Source organism: Alternaria atra (genome assembly GCF_907166805.1).
Source record: "Alternaria atra isolate CS162 genome assembly, contig: 30, whole genome shotgun sequence".
Classification (NCBI taxonomy): domain Eukaryota; kingdom Fungi; phylum Ascomycota; class Dothideomycetes; order Pleosporales; family Pleosporaceae; genus Alternaria; species Alternaria atra.
Window position 1 is genome coordinate 484,957 of NW_025091329.1, and position 21,275 is coordinate 506,231.

Consider the following 21,275-nt stretch of genomic DNA (forward strand, 5'->3'; position numbering starts at 1 on the left):
TCCCTAATAAGGAAGGCGCGCAACGACAGAATCACTGCGTACGCCACCGTTCTTGATTCCAGTCACCTCAGCGGCTGGCTAAATTACCATGCAGTAGCCCCGCATACGACTTATGTGAGAAAGCGGCACGGGTCTGGGTCATGAGAAGAAGCGCAGACAAAGCATTTTTGGGGCCGTTACACAGAACACGGGTCGCATATTGGGCACGATGGAAGGCAAAGTCAGCCTTGTATGTTGTTGAGCGTTATTTACGTGGCGATTCGCCATAGTCATACCGATTGCATCAACGAGTTGTTGAGATGGTGCTTGGGCATGCGATGATTCTCGCGATGAGTAGAAACAAGGCACGTGTAAGCCTGCCTAGACGCCGTTCGTGTAAGCAATATACGAGCGGGTGTCTATGCAACCCGATATATATTACAAGAACGAGAGTTGCTTCTTGGCGCGCAAGCTGCTCTGTGGGCAAGATGCGATGCAACGCCATCATGGGATTGAGGCGTTGACGATTACGTGCTCATTCGTATTCACTTCCCACACATGATTTGTAGCTCGTACTGACGTTGTTCTGGAGTGATTGGAATTGCAGCGACTACGCCGCAAGAAAGTACTTATTGGCCGCCGATCTCTTTCGCATTGCCGGCCGTGGTGTGCGTCAAGCTGCCGCTGTTGATGCGGGTACCTAGCCGGGAGCACCGCCTTCTTGGGATCTACCCGAGGCTTCGCTGCTTGCCGCTAGAGAACTGCAGGTCCATAACACGCCAACATCGTGATCATGGGTGCTAAATCGTGCCACAATTATGTGTAATATAGCATCTGCTGCAAGTTTGCTGGGTTATTGTGTTTGGCCACTGCATGACATAGAGACAACGCCAGGTATTAATCATCCTCTGGAACCGGCTCGTCAACGGCGCTACCCATCCGAAGAGCATACTTTGTTCCTTGCAGCTGCAAAGAGAAGGGTTGTGGTACTTCGCCATAAGAGGTGGAAGATGATCCAATAGATGGAGTCTCTCTTTGAGGTATTACTGTCGGTTGCCGTGGTGTATACGACGTCTCCGTTGACGGCCTAGAACTCTGTCCCTGGCGTGTAAGATTTGCGAACAAATCCCATGACTGAACTTGGTCGAGAAAAGATAGTGGCCACTGTACAGCAGGCATCCAGCTCTGGTCGAGGACTTTGTGGCATGCCTTCATCACCCTGTGTCCCCAGCCCTCCATGAACCAATATCGAGGCTCAGCTGCAAGAAGAACAGTCGCGAAATACATGAGAATTGCCATCGCGCCTGATCTTCGCTGCCGCAGAGACTCCATAAATTCTGGATCTAAGTGAAGAGGCCAAAAGAATAGGAAACGTAACTCTCGGTTATCGACCCGAGGAGGCAGCGACATCTGAAGAGCCGGTTCGAAGTAAGCAATGGTTGCAAGATAGAGATTTCGTCGGGCCTCTGAAAGATCAGGTTTGCCTTCGATAAATGCTATTAGTCCAGGTAGGTGATCCTTCAACTCTTGCAGCATGGGTTGAGATGCAGTGAGTTCTGATGGATCTCTCAACATAGGGCCGATGAAAGACTCCCTCACCGCTGCCTGAGCCAGCGCAAGAACCTGGCCCATACCTTGCATAAGATGGAAGGCATTCATGATACTATCAATGCTGTCGATTGCTGCAGCAGTGGGTGCGTTCTGAGCCTCGAATCCTGTTGAAGCAAACACGCTTAGAGTGAGGAGCGTTGAGGTAGCTACAATCGCCGGGGCGTCATCATTTGTAACGTTGTGAAGCCTCTCGCGGACGCCTCGAATCGCAAGGTCTTGATGATGTATACCGCAAGCATAATATGGCTGACGTTGGTCTAGGGGCTGTTGGTATGCCTTGTGCAGCGCTGCGAAAGCCAAGATCTCATGCATAAAATAGTCGTGCGCGTTGGCTTCTTTAGGAGCCTCGACTCTCCACATATTTCGAATATCAGGACGCTGAGATAGGCCATCGAACGCCTCCGTCGTCCAGTGGTGTCTACAAAAAAAGTCGGTAGCGATTCTTGCACCTGGCTAAGCCGACTTACAAGAGCTCCAAGTCTCGCAGCCATAGTGTCGACTGAGACGGTTGACCAGTATGTATATACCTAGACAAGAAAGGGTATGCGTCCGACTGCGAATCGGAGGAATCGTCCTCCGAAATAGTCGACACGGCCCTGGCTGCGGGCGCGGTCGACGGGTTGCGCGAGTAGCTCACATGAACAGCAGGCGTTGACGATGTCGAAGAGTCCTGTTACACCAATGAGAAAGGTTCTAGTATGCGAGACTCCAGTTTGTGGGTCGTACAGCTATGAATTGTTCGGGCGGTGACTGATTCGTACGTCGCGATGAAGAGGCTGCGGAAGATGCCGAAGCGGTAGGCTGGTATGTATTGGGATCCCATACAACCAGGCTGCACGGGACGCCATGGCGAGCGCAATTGGTGCACGGCTTGAGTTCATCACACTGAGCTATTTCAGTATCGACTCTTCGTAAGCATTTAATGCTTGATTGGATGTGATGCGTCCTACCTTGACATGGCGAGCTTTGCATTGTCGGCAGCCCAATCTTGATCTAGAAGAAAAAATCGGGTTAGACGAAGGCGAATGGTGAGCTTGACATACGGGACAGGCATGCAACGGCTTGAGGTTACTGGCTTGTGGATGACAATTGGTAAAGGTGGGGTGACGATTACGGACTTTTTGTGCCCGAGGCGTGGCATTGCAGCAAGCTACGTGACCGGAGACCAAAGCTTTGGGCCTCGACGAGGGACCGATCGATCAGGCTATCGTCGCAACGGACCGTCTCGAAGTTTTCCAAGCCGCAGGATGGGGGACAAAGCGAATGCGATGTGAAGGACGTGGACGATGCTGTCGTTGGTGGGTCGGGAGAATCTTCTCACACAAGGATAATCCCACACTATACCCAGTTCAAACAAGACAATGTCGAATCAAAATCCTCAGTGACAGTGGGTAAAGCTCGCATTCGCATTCCAGAGTTCGTAACGAGATAGATATAGCCCCCAGGATGGGGGTAGCTGTCGTCGACGTCGCCGTTCAGCAGGTTTGTGCGACATCCGGCTTGTTCCGCACCTGAGAATCCGCCTCAAATAAACGCGCGTGCACCCTCATAAAACTACAGCGCCATCTCTGAGCCGCAAATGTTGTGTATCGACTCCAATCATGAGTGCGAAACTAACGTCATCACCTGTAGTTGCTAGAACATAACGCCTAGAACTTACGTAGATACCGCTCTATTGCTGGATCATGGCAGACGCGTATGCATGACGCCCATGCTTTTTCTGATCTTAAGAGCTGTATGTCAGCCGCAAACATTGCGACAAGAGCTTGGGACTTGCCGGTGAACAAGAATGTGCACGATTTGAGGCTTTGACAGACGCGTTCCTGATGATCCATCAACACAACAATTGAGATCACGTTGACCTGCGTCAATCCTGTTCATTTCCCAGGGTTTGCGGGGTTCGGTAGCCTTGAAAATCGTGAAGGGTCTCTCTTTGCTTTTCCTTCTTAGCATCACGGGGTAGGTGGATAGTGGGAAAGGAACGGTGACAAATCAAATAACACGCTAATCGTATGGCTCCGATCCAGGATCGATATGGTGGGAGTAGTCAGCTTTGGGTGTTCCGGTTCTCGAGGGTCATTACAAACGTCATATCGAAGAGCTGCAATGATGGAGGTATTGGACTTCCTGGCCGTATCGCAAAGTGTGAGCTGCATTGTGTCTCAACTGTAGCTGTATTGGCTTCTCCGCGAATCCTCGACTCTGCGAAGCTCGCTCTTGTTGGTAATCGTCCGCACAGGAAGGCCTCCGAAAGAGTCGAGTGGTAACTTTTCGAACCACGCCCGACCAGTCGCAATTGTTTGGTTCAAAGAGAATAGGTAGGCAATTACCAACCACGCAAGGTATATTATTCGCTTCTCGGGTTTCCACTACTCACCCTGGGGCTACAACCAGGCCACTATCATAATCTGCAATACTGATGACTCTGCAATGGACGGTACAGTGCGAACCGTGGTTGAGGTTTGTGACTCTTCATGCCATAATTGAAAAATAAGCCGAACCGCACCAGAATCAGAATACAAACTCCATCGACTCCTTCTCTTTTCTTTAAACCCCAAACAACCCACGGCATCCAACTGGTTGACCTATTGCAACTCCAACGCATCTGCCCAAACCGTCCTGTTACCAGCTTTCACGATGTCTCAATCTAGGATGAAAAAGACTTCCGACTCGCGTTACCCTCACAATGTCACTCAGGCGATAGACAGTGTTCTGGACAGCGTGAAGAAGTCCTGCTGCATCGCCAGGTACGGGTGCTCTCTGTCTCATATAAACTCTTATACCTCCACACCGTTATACAGTTCACCACGACGAAGCGGAAGCACCGATCAATTAGGGAAACTTCTTTCTATACAATCCAAAACGATGGAATTACACCAATCAAATGAGGTATCTTCGACTAGCGCGCAGGATACCTCCCTCGAGTTGACTGCAGGTTTAGTCAGCGGACATCAAAGCCTGTCTGTTGTAGAGAACATTTCCGATGAGGAAGATGACAACGAAATCGTAATCACGGGAGAGGCTGAGGAATCTGACCCTTTAGACGACTCTGACGAGAATGAAGAGGAAGACTTGGAGACTGTGTTTGGATATAATGTGGACCTCGTTGCTCAAGAAGGTCAAAATAAGGACAAACCAATCTATACACGCGGACTGCTCAACGACGTGAAACTATGCGCTGACCAGATCCGCAAAGAGTTGTCTTTAGCACCTAATCGGCGTGAACTTCATCATCTAGACGACTACGGACTGAATCAGAAAAGCTACAGGGTCTGGGGATCGCATAACAATCGTAATGATAACTACCTCCAGGTCGAATATCTCTCCCGGGTAGAGATGCATCCTGACTTCCAGCATCGCTATGGGAAATACTCGGACCAGATTAGAGCTCTCCGAAGGTACAATAAAGATCATAGGGATGATTGCTTCGACACGCCGTATACGTTTATAACGTTCCATCGGCAATTCTTAAATGAGCATAACAATATAGCTAAGATGAGAGAGTATTGGAGTGCTTTAATGCATACGAAAAGTCTCTGGGTCCCAAGAATGTCCAGAAGGAAGCTCCAAGAAACTTTCCAGGAGACAGCCAAGACTTGTGCGCCGATTACAAAGGTCTTGTGCTTTGGACTGGGTGCGTTCAATTTAAACAAGAAGTTCTACCACTCGGCTATTCAATATATGGCCGTTTTCAGCATTATCCAGGCTCTTAACGAGTTTTACCTTCGAAACGACGCAAATCGGGCACCGATAAAGCTTGTCCTGCAAGATCCGAATTACGAGCTCAAAGACCACCAGCTCTTGCGAAAGCTGTTCCACAGCGACGACAACATCAGCTTCGTATCTGATCCAGAGGGCTTGCTTGCGATCGACTCGGGTACACTGGTCGTCACAGCTTTCCTCCCTGTCCAGATGCCTCTTGTCCAAATTATAGCAGACTTTTTCTCAAAGGACGCTTCGAAAGGCCCTGTGGCAATGATATGCGACACCATGACCGTTGATACCGCGAAGCGAGAATACTCACTGAGTGATCGCGCATCACCAGCTGCTGCACGATTCCTCACAAGCCATTATGAGAAGATAGAGGACGAATTTGAAGAACATGGGTTAGAAGATGAGCTCATGGCAGATACATATGGAGACGGTTGGGAAGAGAAGAACAGATTATATTGGTTGAACAGGATGGACTTATGGGTGCGAAAGACCGGCACGAATTAGAACGAGCCCGTCTTCAAGATCCTATCATAGTAATGTCTCACTGTGTTAGCACCCAATTTCACGGTATAACACTACCACGTTCTTGCGTTGCGCAATGAAAAGCACAAACGTATAGTTCACTTACCCTGACCATGAACTTTGTCTCTCTCTAATCAACTACATTCATCACCCAATTATTACAGTGAACGTATAAGTGCTTGCATGCAGGTACAGCGCTATTGGTAACATTGTATGTTGATGGCCGCTATAAAAGTGTACATGCTAAGCACTTTTTATTTACTTTGTGCAACTGTATACCTAGATGTACCCAGATGGTCTCCTCGCGGTTGATTCTAACACCATACTCGTAGCACCCTATCTACCCACGCAGTTTCCCTGTATCCAAATTATCGCTGATCTTTTTGTATCCGGATCGGGACCGGCTGTAATCATTGGCGACACCCTTCCCGACCGTCGTGAAAAGGAAGTGTACAAGCTCGTCCGCGAGTCGCCAGCTATCACAAGGGGGGGTTTTTTTAGATCGATATGTAAGACTGCAGAATGGTTCTGAGGCATGCTGATTAAGATAGTACAGAGGTGACACGACATGCCCTTGTTGTATTCTGATAGGAAGACGAGGAAGAGCAAAACCTATATGAGGCAAACACTAGAGAGCAGAACCAAAGGATTACATGCCTTTGGCATAGATTTTTCCGATGAAACAACGGGGGACGGAATGGGATATGTAGAAGTCGAGCAAAGACCACAGTATGAATATGTGGAGGTCTAACAATATATCAGAAATGTCGTGTAGTTGCTGATGCTGTTCGAAATGCGTACGTGGACGTCAAGCCGGATATGCCGTCAAATCATGATGTCCAAATACATATCCTCATCCCAACAAACAAGGGTATATCCACACCTAACCAGCCACACCCCTTTCCATCTAACTCAACAACTCCTTAATATCCTCAATCCTCTGCACCCTCTTCTCCTCATCACTCATCATACCCAATGAACTCGCACTGTATCATGTTAGCACTCGTAATTAACCCCTATCTCCATCGACCTCTTTCACTTACATGAACTTCTTCCTTTCCTGTATCCTAAGCATCTTCTCCTCGATACTCCCTTCCACACAAAACCTCACTACCTTAACCTCCCTCTCCTGCCCCATCCGGTGCACACGATCAATAGCCTGCGCTTCGACCGCAAAACTCCACCATGGATCCATCATGAATACTTTATTCGCACACGTCAAATTCAGCCCTACACCACCCGCTCGTAGACTGAGAAGTAGGACGTAGGGTTTATGTGACTTGGTAAATTCGGTAAGAATCTGGGCCCGGGCTTTTTGGCTTATGGAGCCATCGAAGCGGAGGAAGGGGATGTGGTCGCGGGTCAGGGCTGGCTCAATAAGGTCGAGGAAGGATGTGAATTGGGAGAATACAACGGTTTTGGCTCCTTTTTCTTCTTTGCGGGTTTTCTTGAGGTGGCCGAGGAGGGCTTGGGTTTTTGCGGAACCGGAGAGGCCGATGCGGCGGAGGCTTATGCGGGGGGTTTGTGTGGATGGAGGTGGTGCATCGGCAGCGCGGAAGGCGTGGTTGATTTCTTCATCGTCTTCGGTGACGTGGTCGTGGCGGACTACTTCGAAGACGTCGCGTGCGTTGATGGGTTCACGGCAGTTGAAGCAGCGGGGGATTTCGTTCTTGTCGCGCTGGTGGGCTATATAGTTTAGTAAGCATTCTTTGCAGGCTGAGTGCCAACAACCGGTCACTGCTTGCTCGATCATAGGTTCTTCTGAGCAAATTGGGCATTCAGCTGCTGCTTCGTCTTGGATTTGCTTCAAGACGTGTGCGCCGAACTTGTTGACATCTTGGTCGCTGTCAGTTGTGAAGCGCTCAATGAGAGAAGAAAGGTCCATGTCATCTGCCAGTCCGTTTGCAAGATCTGATGCTAGCGTGGCGTCTTCTTCATCGGCGACAATATTGGCTTTGCGGGTTAAGACGGGATGACAGCACGATTGCCGCAGTCGCAGAATCTGGGCGAAGATGGTCGTGTACGACTTCATCAAAGTACCAGCATCCGCATTAGCACTGAAAAAGCTCTTTGCCCGCAAGTAGATGTGGTCGTATACATCTCGTTCGGCCTGTGACAATACGATCTTCTCGACCTCGATCGTCCGTAATGGCAGCGGTACCAGGGCCTCGCCATCAGGCGTCTTCATATCCTTCGTTCGACGAAGCACCAGTGGCTCTAGTACGGTCTGCACAACATTCAAGGCACGTACAAAGTCGCCCGATTCGAACGGTACTGTGATGAACGTCTTCCAGAAGGAGAAGTTTGCCCACGGCTCGACCTTGAGGAAGCGGACTAGACTGAATAAGTCTTCCAAGCGGTTGACGATTGGTGTTCCTGTAAGGGCCCATCGATGTCTTGCACTGAGTTCGTAGCAGGCTTTCGCCGTTTTCGACTGTCGGTTCTTGATATAGTGCGCTTCATCAAGAATGATTCGAAAGTATTCGAGTGAGAAGATGCCGCCATGCGAGCCTCGATTACCATCCTGCGCAATGACCTGGTTGTACTCTGATAGTACTGTGCCATAACTTGTGATGATAATGTTAGGCGCATTAGCTGCATTCGAGGCGCAGCAGAGCTTTTGTAGATTCACGGCCTTTTCCGAACCGTAGTAAACAATGGCTTTCAGTGTTCCGTCTTTAGATGCCTTCTCAGCTTCGCTATGCCATTGCGCCAGTAGTGACATTGGCGCTATGACAAGCGTGGTGTATGGCGCAGGCTCAACATCAGCACTAGCTTTCTGCAACCGCGGGAGACGCTTCGGTGTCGCTGGCATTTCGTCGTCGACTTCTGTCCTGTGTGTATGGATCAAGCTAAGCATCTCGATAGTCTTGCCGAGACCCATCTCATCCGCGAGTATACCGCCGAGGCAGTTCTGCTCCTGTTTCGGGAACTCAAGCGAAAGTTCGCCGGAGTAGGGATTGACGTAGAACATAGTCTGGTCTCCAACGGCTGGTACTGGCTGGTTGTCTGCATCTTGTGTTGGCCACTGATACTCCTCCCACAACGGATGCATGGAGGTCTCCTTGTCTTCAATCGACTGATCCTTTTCTTTGCTGACCATCCAGAACAGCGCCTGCTTCTGGTACTTTCGCAAGTCCATGCGGAAGGTGCTGGCTGGCTCCATGGTTGGGGTATTGAAGTCGAACGACTGCGCCTTCTTGTACAACGAGTCCAGCTGATCCTGTTCCAACTCTTCTCCGTCTTCGGCTTCGTCGGGCGGTGGTGAGGATGTAGGGTCGGTAGGGGTCGCAGGCGTTGCTGATGTCGCATTCTTTGGCTTTGGCTTATCGCTCTTCTTTTCATCGATCTCAGCCGCTTGTAGCAGACCTTGTCGCTTATGCTTCGCTGTTGTTTCGTTCTCGCGAGTCGGCTGGAGATTAATGTTTTCAAATAGCTTGACGAGGCCAATCTGGCGTAAACGAAGGTCTCGCTCATCAGACGACTCCTTCTGCTCAAACAGGTTGATCTCTCGGTTGTTGTCCGGTTTGGCGAACTGCCGCTTGTCGAATGCTGCACGAATGAAATAGGCTCGTAACTGTAGATAGATGGTATCGCCGGTCCGTAACTTGTCGGGCGTATACACAACGGAGCCCTCGAAAGAGCACACCTTCTGATCCACTAGCACAGAGACCCAAGTCGCAGAGTCGTTGTCCAGTCTGCCAACTTCCTCCCCTCGCCCATTGAGAAACCTGACTACGATATCTGGCTTCTTGAGTTGGATGACCTTCTTTGCCTTGTTCAGTTTGGGTTGTGGCTTCATGCGCTCGATTCGAACCTTCTCGTCGTGTTTCAGTAAGTTGCTTCCGCTCTTGGTTGCCCAGGCTGCGACACCGAATGAACCGATATAGCGTTTGCTGGGCATTTCTTGCAACATTTGTGGTGTAGAGGTACCCGAGCCCGGTGTGGAGGCGCTTGACATTTCGGAATCGGTACGCTTCATCGCATTCGCTATTGTCATCTGAACTGGCTGCCGACGGGGCTGAAATATTGGGGCGGGGGTTGGCGATGGCAATTTACTCCAAGAGCCGTCTAGATAGAGGTTGATTGCTGCCAATTGTCAGTCGTGCGCCTGGCGGTTCTCAGCTACTTGCATACCTCGTTGTACATCGCTTCCGCTCACGTCCTTCAGCTTCTGCAGTACGGTAGCCGAAAGTTCTCCAACGACTGCCTGAAGCATTCCGACGTCAAAGCTACCAAAATCAGCCTCCTCTTCGTTTCCATTGCTTTCGTCTAGTCTTTGTGCGCCGAATGGTGGCGGGGACGACGGAGGAGGAGGGTCGGTGGGGTGTGAGCGGACCTGTACAGGTGAAGAGTCCTCTTCTATGAAGAATCGGCGCTTCTTTACAGGTCGCTCGTCTGGGTGTGGTGACTCCATGGTGTTGTGTTATAGTTGTTGTTGGTGTTGTACATTCGCCCTGCATGTAATCCGACGCGTCGACGCGCTTTCACGTGGCGACTGCGGGTGATCGACGTAATAGCGTCATACAATCGACCAGTCGCCATGCACTCTTTGCGCCTTACCACGAGGATTTGAGTCTACCCCAGATTATGCAAACATCTCGTCATTTCTGAACAAGAACTAATATCACTCTGAACTTCCCTTCGGTCTGCCATGGGCCTTCGCTTTGTACAATAGTCGTTCATCCTCTCAAAAGTTTTCAATGCCACCTCCAAGGCTCCGCACAGCTTCCATTCGGCGCACACACAACTACCCCAGGCCACGACGGAGGCAATTCCACACTTCGCTGCGTCTTCAAAATGCGGCTCGTCCCTCTGAGGACGAGATTGCACGTGCGCGGGCGTATTGCGCAAATCTAGTGAGGTAGTCCCGCCCTGGAAACCCTCTTGTACAGTTGCACATACTAAGACTTATAGGACATACGACGCGCCCTCACATATCCTTCAGACCTTCATACCGCAATCTTCCCGAGATGCCTACCTCGCGATTCGTGCCTTTAACGTTGATGTTGCCCGCGTCGCCGACACAACGAGCACCCCCACAATTGGCATGATGCGCATGCAGTTTTGGAGAGATACCGTCACGAAAGCATTAGCCGGCACACCGCCCAAAGAGCCAGTCGCCATTCTATTAGCACAAGCAGCTGAAGATTTACATGAACGGTCTGGTGGAAAGGCACGGCTGAGCAAGAACTGGTTCCATCGCATCATCAACACCAGAGAACAACATCTAGGCAACCCACCATACCCCACCTTGACCGCACTTGAGAGCTACGCAGAGAATACATACTCAACTATGTTGTATTTGACGCTGTCGGCGCTCCCCCAGGCTTCACTCACCACAGACCACATCGCCTCGCATATTGGCAAAGCCATGGGCATCGCAGCTGTACTGCGTGGTATCCCGCTCATCGCATTCCCTCCACAACAGCCTTTGGGTACTAGCAACTCCATGACAGGCCAGTCTGGCCCCACGCAAGGCGCTGTACTTCTCCCACTCGACGTAATGGCCGAAGCCAACGTTCGCGAAGAAGACGTCTTCCGACAAGGCGCCTCCGCTCCTGGTCTCCGCGACGCCATCTTCACAGTCGCGACACGCGCAAACGATCACCTCATCACTGCACGCGAGATGCTTTCGAAGCTGCGATCCGAAGGTACACTCGGTCATGACTTTGAACACCAGCATGAGGCGGAACATCAGTATAGTGCACAGCAGATGAACACAGGGCAGGAAACACAATTAGCCGAGGTTGAACAGGCGTTTGGTGTTTTCATGCCAAGCATAGCGACCCAATCTTGGTTGGATAGGTTACAAGGAGTTGACTTTGACGTCTTTGATGCGAGTCTGAGAAAGGTTGACTGGAAGCTACCCATGAAATCCTATTGGGCGTATAGTCGGCGGAAGATATAAACCCCCCGAATGAATGACTAAAGGAGCTATGAGCTTCGGAATCGAACTGTGACAAAGGTGGTGATGGTGATCATCATTCAAGCATACGACAGCAGACTAAAAGTCATCACCCAGAAACTGGCCCAACATCATAGCGCGGTCTATCGATACGTTTGATCGCTTCCTATCTTTTCAAAGGTGGAGTGTAAAAAAGGAGTCGTCACCGTCGGCTTCTCTATATACAGTTCTTGAACCCTTACAACAAGCGGGCTTGTCACTCATCATAGCAGGTTTTACGATGCTTTTTGGAGAAGGATATGGCATCGAGAACTTTAGTTTTCGACCTGACTTCCAACTCTCTACGCAGGGGTCCCGTTCAATGTATTGTCTTGTCTTAACGACTTCGCATGAGGGGTACATAGTTCAGTTCCACATTCGCCTAATGACCTTTTTGGCTGTGGTACCGAAATCATAGAACTGTGGTTAAAGTCTTGGATGAGTCCAAGAAGAGGCTTATGTATACAGCATCCTGGAGTCGGATATCTGACACAGCATGGCACAGCTACGGATTTTTTTGGCTGCTAGAGCCTTTACGGTGCTTTCGTCGCGTACTGCTCCACATATGAGGTGATTGCGCAAGCTTCCAGGCGCATATAAAAGATTCTTCCACCAGTTGTACATCTCCTGGTAGGTTGCATGGAGGTTGGGAAAGGTTGGCTTTCGACGGCAGGTGAACCAGCCAGAATGAAAAGAATCATAGCGTACTCTGCAATACGTTTTGAGACGCGTAAAAGTGAACACATGCTTTGTTAAACGATGCGTTTCGGTATAAACCACTGGAAAGGATGTTGTTTGGAGGAGAAAGTGAGGAAGAAAGGGCCTTTCTTACACGCAGACACTGCAAAGAGACGAACATCATATATTGGTATGACTCGTTTCCTTCGACGAGAAGGCAAATACTCCCATAGAGAAGTTGCACTTCACTTTCAAAAACTCTTTCTCGAGCTCACGAGTTACAAACACACGTCTCCCATATCGAGCTTTGGAGAGATAGTCACTGCGAACAGTTCGGAAGAGACACGACATGAGTTTCCCTCGCTTTGCATGTTTCACATTTACCGACAAGAGGCGTGGAAGAACGGCGCTTGAAGTGGAGGGCGTCGCGCAGACGGAACATCTTGTTGGATGCGCCAGCTTTGTATCATTCGGCGTGAAGAACAACATGAGCAGAGACTCAGTCGTTTTTGATATTTTGATAGACACAATGGAAGATAGAAGAGTGCGAGGATTCGCGGCTGCGGAATACCTTATATGCGTTGGTTCGAAGCGCCAGCTGCCCCCATGCGATGCAGGTATCGCTTTTTGTAGAGAAAAAGAGGCTCGTAGTCTGCATAGCGGTGTGCCCACTCGGTTATGGTAGAAGCCTATTGTTGCAATGTTCGTGCATGTGCCGTGGTTTTGTAGAGATTCAAAAAAGGTGGGGGGAATACCAAGAGTATAAGGTAGATCCAGCGCCTGTATGTACGTTGGGGTAACAGTAAGAGCCAGGTAATTATGCAATGCGACAAGTTTTGTTTCAGAGGTGTAGTACTCTTAACGATCCTGTTCTTCGTGCATATTCGGATGCTGCAGAGAAGAAGACGCAACATAGGCGAAAGTAGTTGTGTCTTTGAGGATCAGTCCAGCACGCCACATGTAATCCTCCAACACCTTTTTGAGAAACGCACATGTGGCATGAACCTTAGATTTTGGAGAAGGAGAAAAGACATGGTGTTATGATAGTAGAAGAGCTGAGGAAATAGCGCTTTTTATACATTACTGCGCTGTAAACGGACATGTCGCGGCGGTACCTACCGCTTGGATGTGGTCGAGGCTGTCATGCGGAGCGCGGGAAGTATCTGCAGCACTGCTAGGGGTCTCTGACAGCAGCGCCATACATACTTTAAGGATTTCACTTCCGTAGTCGAATACAGAAGCGACGTGCGAAAGTTTTGTGTTAACAGTATGTACAGTGAAATGAGACTGCAGGGACAGATCCACAACTCGAAGGGCGAGGTTTATCGAACCCCGCCCTATCGTACCCGACACGGTTAGTTCGGGCATTCTACCCATCATTCTCCCGTCCTTTAACATATCGCAATTGTCGCGAAAAGTGAAATTCTGTTAGCTTCGTTCCCATATCTTGCGTTACGGCTGCAGCAACGACCATCGAGGATGGCGTCAAACGTGTGTGACATCGGTCGCAACCCCCTGGTCGCCCGCAAGCTAACAACCACAGCCGCAATCAAACACATCGCTTACCTGGACGCCATCATACAAAGAAGATGAGACCAAAGTGGGCTTCCTGGACTTACCGCGCGAACTTCGAGACCTAGTCTACGAGTTTGCATTCCGCATCCCAGGCGCGATTCTTGTCTACTCGCGAGACCCCTTCGCAGTCCGACCTGTCGCTCGAGCGATGAACATCCGACACGGCGGTGACGGACCGATTGAACCCCAACCGCTGAGCACCGGCCAGATTCCAGTAGCGCTCTGGAGAACATGTCGACAACTTCGAGCAGAGAGCAGCCCCGTTTTCTATGGAACGAACGTTCTCTCTTTCTGGGCTCTGGGCAACATCGACGTGGGACTTGCTAACATGTGTTTGGTGCGGCACGTTGTGACTGAAGCAAGTCCTCGCGGTATCTTTGACAAATCTCTCGAGCATGTGAGCTATTGCTGGAAGAGACGGTTTTGGCCTGAGATATTACGCAATAGCGATGCTATCATGAAGCAGTTTCCAAACTTGGAGACGTTGACATTTTCGTTGAAGCCGCCGCGTGGGGAGATCTGGACACCGGCTTTCTTCGCTGTGGCTAACAAGACGAGGGAGCAGCGTATCGATCTCGTTGCTACTTGGATGAGTCAAAGATGTTCTTGGGAAGACGATCGGTTGCGTCAAATCTTGCATCTCGAAATGGTGCCATCCCCTGGGCTGTCGAGGCGTGAATATGCGGGTTCACGGTTCATACCCGAAGATGACGATGTCTGGGACTGTACCGAGTTTGCGGATGCGTTTGAGCAGATGAAAAGCTCGATTCAACTGGATGCGAGTGTTGATGCGTCGATTGGATAGTTGCAAGAGACTGGGCGCCTAGCTAATGACGATGTTGCCGAAAGCATCAACAGAACAAGGTCAAATAAGGCAGGCGCGATCACACGTTGGTAACATCCCAACCACACGCAGTCTCCACCCGAGCCATCACCGAACATCAAAGCATCGCCACCAGAACACGAAGATCAACATCCTCAACATCTCGGCCTACATCACCCCATAGTCGCATCGCCACTCCAGACCCATCCCACCTCCTTCTTTTCCATCCCGCCAAGCCCCCGCAGAGCCGCACAGCCCTGCATACCCCAAATAGGAAATTCCATCCCGCCCACCTCACCAAACATGGAAGAATACAACAATCCCATCCCATCGCGCACCTCCGATCCTCGGTTGATCAAGCATTCCAGCCCTAACGTTCTAAAGCCACCGGCTCGGGTGGCCCTTGCCTCATGCGAGTGATCCCCAACAAGGGACCAGGGTGGACGATAGTATGCCAGGGCGAGCAGGTAAGGTACCCGCTCAAGTACATGTTATGTGTCATTGGCGTATGGTACCGAACTGCCGATGCAAGGTGTGCTGGTTGCATGTTGTGTATCAGGGATGTGGGGAGACTGATGTTCTAGAATTCTGTGCTAGTGTGCAACGTGGTAAAAGACTTTTATTTCGTTGTGGCTGCGTGGTGCGATATAGGAGGCGAGTATCGTGAAGTATGTTTTAGGAAGGTGTGTCCGATGGAGGCGGAGGATGAAGCGGTGAGGTTTGAACTGGCTGGCTGGTGGGGACTGGTGATGCTGTCAACTGACATGTCAAGATTCGTCACCCAGCGACATGTGCATGTTGGAAAAGTAATCATTGTTCATGTTTTGGGGCCTCTTCACTAAAGGATGGAACGTGCAGTGGTATGAGAGCATGGAAGTTGATTGCGCTGGTACTATGTATTATGTACTATTATGTGATTCACCAAACGTGATCTTTGAGTTGAACTTTTCTTTGTGTCATTGCAAAACGCCTGCTGGATACCCATCCGATGCAAGAGGGACTCGCCACGGGCTCAACTCAGGCAATCCAGTAATAAACCAAAACGCCATACAAAAATGTACATGAAGAGTGGCGAGCTTGTAACGCGACGCCGGGTATATCCTACAGTCCACTAGTGATAGTTCCAAGCAAAATCGGGCCAATGGCGCAGTAAGGGGATTCGTGAAGCATCGATGAACTCATCGTAAATGGGGTATAAATAACGAAAAGAAATAGCTGAGCCAAAGCTACTGCTCCAGGCTGAAGCTGCCGGAGCGAGAGGTATTGTTGGACCATGGGAATTCGCAGTCGTCAACATAGGTGGGTGGGCTGATGGGGACGTCTTCGTAGAGAGGGGGCTGCTCCTCGTCCCAAGCGATACCCATACCAGAGCGCTCAGTGAGAACAAGGTGGAATTGGGTGCGGAGGACGCGAGCAGCGCCAGTAGGAGTAGCTTGGCTGAGCTTCTTCAGTGGTGCCCACTCTTCAGCAACAACCATCTCGATGATGAGGTTGTGCTTGACGCTCATGCCGCTTGGGCTCTCCATGTCGCAAAGAGGCTTGAGGCCAACGTTGCAGGCAGCCTGGAACTCTACATCGATCTCGCCCTTCTCGAAGTCGGTCTTCCATCCAGTCTTGACCTCCTCGCTGGCAATGGCACGAACATCCTCGTGGAGGACACCCTTGCCCTCACCACCGACCTTTGAGATGTGCTTAGCACAAGCTGGAGCGATGAACTTCTGGGTCTCCTCGATGCGCCAATTGAGCTTGCGAAGCCTCCATCGCGTCTGTGAATCTGACTTATTCTGGACAATACCGGATAGGCGCATCTCAATGGGAAAGTCGCCAATCGGGTGGATGACGGGCGGTAGCTTGACCGAAGCGGTAAGGTTGGTGGGTGGGAAAATGCGAATGGAGTGCTTCTCGGCACCAGGGAAGATGGCACGCTTGATGTCAAGGTTACGCTTGTAGGTAATCTTTCCCGATGAGGTAGTGGCGACGGCGGAGAGATAGTAATCGACCGTAGCGAGGCTACCATGTGTAGTTGCGGGTAGGTGTCCCGGTAGCAAGTGGCTGAAGGGGAACGAGTGCGGACCATGACGCAGGGTGGTAGGATGCGTCAGGAACTCCCACTTGTGGATTTCGGTGGTTTGCGTGCTGCAGTCGGCGCAGTGTGGGGCGACAGGCTTCTTAGTGGAAACGATGGCGAGCATGCGCATCTCGAATTTTTCCACGGTGACGTAGGGGTCATGGACGTTGATGACGAGCTGACCCGAGAAAATTGCACCAGTCGAAGTTTGCGGGCTGTTGTAGAAGACAATGGGTGGCGACTCGACGCTCATGTTCATGGAAGCCGCGCCCTGTGCCTCAACCTTGGGGCTCTTCTTGACTTCTTCCTTCTCCTTCGCATGCTTGTCATGCTTGTGGCGGTTGAAGATGTCCATGACGAGCGACTCCTCCGACTTTGACTTTGCTTTTACGCGGGGTGCGTCGTATGAATAGACTGGCGGAAGTAGGCCCTCAGGGTGCGGTTTGACGTGATCCAATTTAGGCAATGGTGTGGGTGCTACCCTCGCGAGGGTGCTCAACAGACGACCGGGCATGTCTGATAAAGAATCCGGGGTAGGGCTGGGATTGAGTGACGTGAGTGGATGATTGAAGTTGAGAATCTGCGAGATAAGGCGCTGTCCAATGGCGTGAAAGGGTGGGCCGAGATCCGATATGCAGGTGACAAGTGCAATGTTCAAGAGTTAACCTTGTGGGAATGTAGATGGTTAATAAGTGTCTGTGGCAGGAACATGTTCTGACGTTCAAAGTAATCAAAGGGGTCACTTGGGGTAGGGTGTGGTCTTATTTAAAGGCGTAGACGCATTTTCATGGAAGTTTTACATGAGAGAAACTCGATTTCGCATGATTTCATTGCTTACACCAGATGCAGGGATGGCGTACGCCACGCTAACGGGTTCAAGCAAGCCCACCCCTGCGCTTTCCATGCAGTTTTTGGGTCAGGAGGAAGGTACGCACGGCCTGCCGCTCTCGTGATCGTCCTGTAACTGTCGTGCCTGCCGACTAGAAAGACGTCAACAACCTTCTCAGCTGGGCGTGTACCAGAATGTTGTGATTATACACGCCCTACTTACAAACCTTGCTATACATCACCATGCGCAAGCAGCTATGCTGACCGCCAATCCATCACCATAGCCGAACTCACGCCGAAGTTCAGCTCGTGCTTTTGTTCCGCTGCCAACAAGGCACCGTGGTGGCTTGATGCATCGCCGGGCAACATATGTGACTCGCCGACGGCCATTCACTACAGCACGCACATTATACCATACTGTCTCCACCGGAAAACCCTGGGGTGCTCATCCATCGCAACGGCACACTGTCCGTCCGCTAACACTTATTCGCTGACGCACGTTTGATGCGCTGTTCCCCGCAACATGGCGTCGTGATCGCCTCGAAAGTGTGACTCTGGGGATGAGCATTCGAGCATCTCCTCGGACTGCCCATCGCCGGAGCGCCTCCCCGCATTCTTCAGGGGCACGAACCGTCACCGCAGAGTGTGCACCTGACACTCGTTGGGGCTTTTCCTCTGCACCCTACTCGCCCACATGGCGGATTGCTAATTGTGCAACGTCTTCGTCAATTCACGGTCATGTTGGTCCTGCATCGCGATGTTCACAGATGCCAAGGCGCGCCGTCGTTAGGTAATGCGTCGAATTTTTCCTGACACCCACCGTGGTGCGAGTACAAACGCTGGCTGGGTACTCCACCTGTCCCAGATCCTTTACAGCTTCTTTACACACTTTGGCGTTCCGGCCCGATATTGGTTGTTACCTACGATGGCTCGTGCAAAAGCACCCACTTGTTGGGAGACCAGACTGGTCTACATTACTCGATGGAAACACCACCGGTTCCCGTCGCGCAAGCAGTTTCGCGTCGGAGAGGCCCGACAAGTGCCTGTGGATCAGGACAGACCAGGCCCCCAAACACCACCTTGTAAATCTCACGATACTTCGCTTAATAACGGTGACGCTTTTATGGCGTCCGCGATCTGCCAAGAGTAGGGTTCCCGATTCGGTAAACTTATTGCAGTCTCTGCATGTCCCTGGCATCCTCGTGCCCTTCTTCTGAGGCCATGTGGCGCACCCATAGTTCCCTCAAGGATCCTATTCCCGTCGACATGTGCACAGTATCTTGGCTTAGCATGCCACGCGTAGTTCAGAGTCATCGTGTCGAAATTTGACGTGCGACTGGCGCCATCCAATGGCCCGTGAACGTGCTATGGCACCATGCTGGCAGCATCGAACAACATCTCACCGCTTGCATGGTTGCTCAAAGCAGACACAATTCACAGTGTCTAGACTTCCCGACAATGCCCTGCATTGCGGCTCTTCGTAGCCTCATCAGGGTACAAAGTTTCGGTCTACGACGGGCCGCTTCGGTATACCTATCTTGAACTCCATCACGACTTAATGGCCTACGGCGGCGCTCCCGATGTGGCGCTCTTCGTGTCGGGGTCTCCTCCATCGCATTGAGGCTGTTCTTGTCGCGAACCAATGTAGTGGTGTTCTAGAGCGCTTCTTGTACCCTCGGCTTCGCTTTCTCTACTGAATGCCGAAGAACCGCAGATTGGAACGCGGAGTAATTCACCGGAACACACATCTCTCCAGTCCGAACACCGCAACACCAAGCTTCCTGCTCCCCTTTACGGCACCCCATTCGGGCATATTCTAAAATTTCTTCACATGTCAATGACAGGTGTGACACGCAAGCGCGCCAGCAGCACACGTCTTATGAACACACACCTCACGCCCTAATCACGCCTTACACTAAGTGGATCTCATTTCGCGAGAAATGGTTTTTTGCGACGAGCATACCCACAGCAACGCATCGCTAGTACCCGCACATAAACAGTACCACGATCTCCTCCTACACCTGTCGATCTGCCGTAGACAATATGCAACTACTCCCTCTAGTACCTACAGCAAGATTTTCATTCCCCCACAAAACACCAGAGATGTGTAAAGATGAGAGATATTACACTCTCCAACTCCAGTACAATCAACCGTTGTGGAACCAAAATCTTACTGCTGCTGCATCGCTCACAAGCTTACAAGACAGGCACAGTTCCATCTTCTCATACAAGAGCTGCTTGTACCATCATCTACAACAAAGGCATGGTTAAGCTTCCGTCGCAGTTGGCTTCAGGAATCACCAAGGGTAAGCGCGATCTGTTTCCCACTTCGACAACTCTGGCGCGGAAGGCATTGCAAACCCCTTGCTAGCATTGTGTGGAGTACTCCCAGATGGGTAAGTCTTTGGCGTCAGACTAACTCGCTTCTCGCGTGTGACATCGCAGACTTTTCTCAGGGATCCCTAATCTTGCGAGAATGCTTGCGCGAGTTCACCCCACTACCCAGTGTATTTGCAAAAGCAAATTGCAAGCGGGGTTCTTTGTTGCTACAATGAATGTGCTGGTGCTAAAGCGTGGGTACAGCGATGTTTACTTCCTCTGTATGCTGATCGCAATGTGAATATATCTTCCAAACACTTGATCTTCACTACATGCAGCTGTACATGCACTCTCAGACTTGATGATCAGAAAGGCTTTCAGCGAAGATGATAAGCACACAATGAAAAAGCTTGACGGAATGGCAAATGCATCAATTCATTAGATCGTGCTATATGCCATGTAGACCTCCACCCATCATTGTTTTCCGAACCCTAGACTCCATATTATGCAAGCCATGTTGGTATCATCATGTGGTATCGTAGATCTACTCGTCATCCTCATCCGCCTCGTCGTTGACAACGTTGAAGAAGCGGAGCTCGTAGACACCCTTGGAGGTGGAAACGACGCGGAGCCAGTCACGGAGCTGCTGCTTCTTGAGGAACTTCTTGGTGCTACCATGGCGTTAGCTTATACTCTTCGCGTCGCAAGATGCAGAATAGACATACAGGTACTTCAGGTAGCGGCCAGAGAACTCCTGGTGCGCAATGACCTCGATCTTGCCATCGCCTTGCTGGCTGATCTGGATGTTGTCGCCAAGGTTACCGGTGCGGCCCTCGACCTTGATGCGGTCGTGAAGGAACTTCTCGAAAGCCTGGATGTCGAAGATCTTGTCGTTGACGGGCTGCGAGCAGTTGATGATGAACTTCTTGGTGATCTTTTGGCCCTTCTTGGCGGCGGTGCTGCGCTTCTGTAACTTGGGTACTTAGCCTACTGTTCATTTGTGCGCGGGGTGCTGTTGCTCCCTTGCGCTGGACAGCAAAGCGGTTGTACGTACGGTTGTGGACATTTTGGCGGTTTGTGAGGGGTGGGAGCGCAAAGAAATGGATATCCTGCGTCAGTTGAAGATGGGTTGGAAGGATAAAAGAGTCTCGCGCGATGCGCAGGAAGTTCGAGCAGCTCAAAATTGCCGGCGCGTTGGTGGGGTACTAAGC

At 50.8% G+C, this 21,275-nt stretch overlaps 7 protein-coding genes across 7 annotated transcripts; 3 read left to right on the forward strand and 4 right to left on the reverse strand.

Moving 5' to 3' along the window:
- Positions 1–876: 876 nt before the first annotated feature.
- On the reverse strand, positions 877–3,543 carry ALTATR162_LOCUS9549 (uncharacterized protein; the record flags this gene model as incomplete). The annotated part of the gene is made up of 5 exons (XM_043317183.1): positions 877–2,008; positions 2,058–2,089; positions 2,145–2,260; positions 3,251–3,315; positions 3,368–3,543. The coding sequence occupies 5 exons, from the start codon at positions 3,541–3,543 to the stop codon at positions 877–879; spliced, it is 1,521 nt and encodes a 506-aa protein (XP_043173118.1).
- Positions 3,544–4,455: 912 nt separating this feature from the next.
- Positions 4,456–5,808, forward strand: ALTATR162_LOCUS9550 (uncharacterized protein; the record flags this gene model as incomplete). Its single annotated transcript, XM_043317184.1, has 1 exon — positions 4,456–5,808. One exon carries the CDS (start codon positions 4,456–4,458, stop codon positions 5,806–5,808), a length of 1,353 nt encoding a protein of 450 aa, XP_043173119.1.
- Positions 5,809–6,733: 925 nt separating this feature from the next.
- On the reverse strand, positions 6,734–10,243 carry ALTATR162_LOCUS9551 (uncharacterized protein; the record flags this gene model as incomplete). The annotated part of the gene is made up of 4 exons (XM_043317185.1): positions 6,734–6,812; positions 6,870–7,512; positions 7,558–9,915; positions 9,964–10,243. The coding sequence occupies 4 exons, from the start codon at positions 10,241–10,243 to the stop codon at positions 6,734–6,736; spliced, it is 3,360 nt and encodes a 1,119-aa protein (XP_043173120.1).
- Positions 10,244–10,876: 633 nt separating this feature from the next.
- On the forward strand, positions 10,877–11,737 carry ALTATR162_LOCUS9552 (uncharacterized protein; the record flags this gene model as incomplete). The annotated part of the gene is made up of 1 exon (XM_043317186.1): positions 10,877–11,737. The coding sequence occupies one exon, from the start codon at positions 10,877–10,879 to the stop codon at positions 11,735–11,737; it is 861 nt and encodes a 286-aa protein (XP_043173121.1).
- Positions 11,738–13,930: 2,193 nt separating this feature from the next.
- On the forward strand, positions 13,931–14,831 carry ALTATR162_LOCUS9553 (uncharacterized protein; the record flags this gene model as incomplete). Its single annotated transcript, XM_043317187.1, has 2 exons — positions 13,931–13,942; positions 13,995–14,831. The coding sequence occupies 2 exons, from the start codon at positions 13,931–13,933 to the stop codon at positions 14,829–14,831; spliced, it is 849 nt and encodes a 282-aa protein (XP_043173122.1).
- Positions 14,832–16,075: 1,244 nt separating this feature from the next.
- On the reverse strand, positions 16,076–17,431 carry ALTATR162_LOCUS9554 (uncharacterized protein; the record flags this gene model as incomplete). The annotated part of the gene is made up of 1 exon (XM_043317188.1): positions 16,076–17,431. The coding sequence occupies one exon, from the start codon at positions 17,429–17,431 to the stop codon at positions 16,076–16,078; it is 1,356 nt and encodes a 451-aa protein (XP_043173123.1).
- A 3,177-nt stretch (positions 17,432–20,608) lies between these two features.
- Positions 20,609–21,130, reverse strand: ALTATR162_LOCUS9555 (uncharacterized protein; the record flags this gene model as incomplete). Its single annotated transcript, XM_043317189.1, has 3 exons — positions 20,609–20,735; positions 20,790–21,037; positions 21,119–21,130. 3 exons carry the CDS (start codon positions 21,128–21,130, stop codon positions 20,609–20,611), a joined length of 387 nt encoding a protein of 128 aa, XP_043173124.1.
- Between the last annotated feature and the right edge of the window lie 145 nt (positions 21,131–21,275).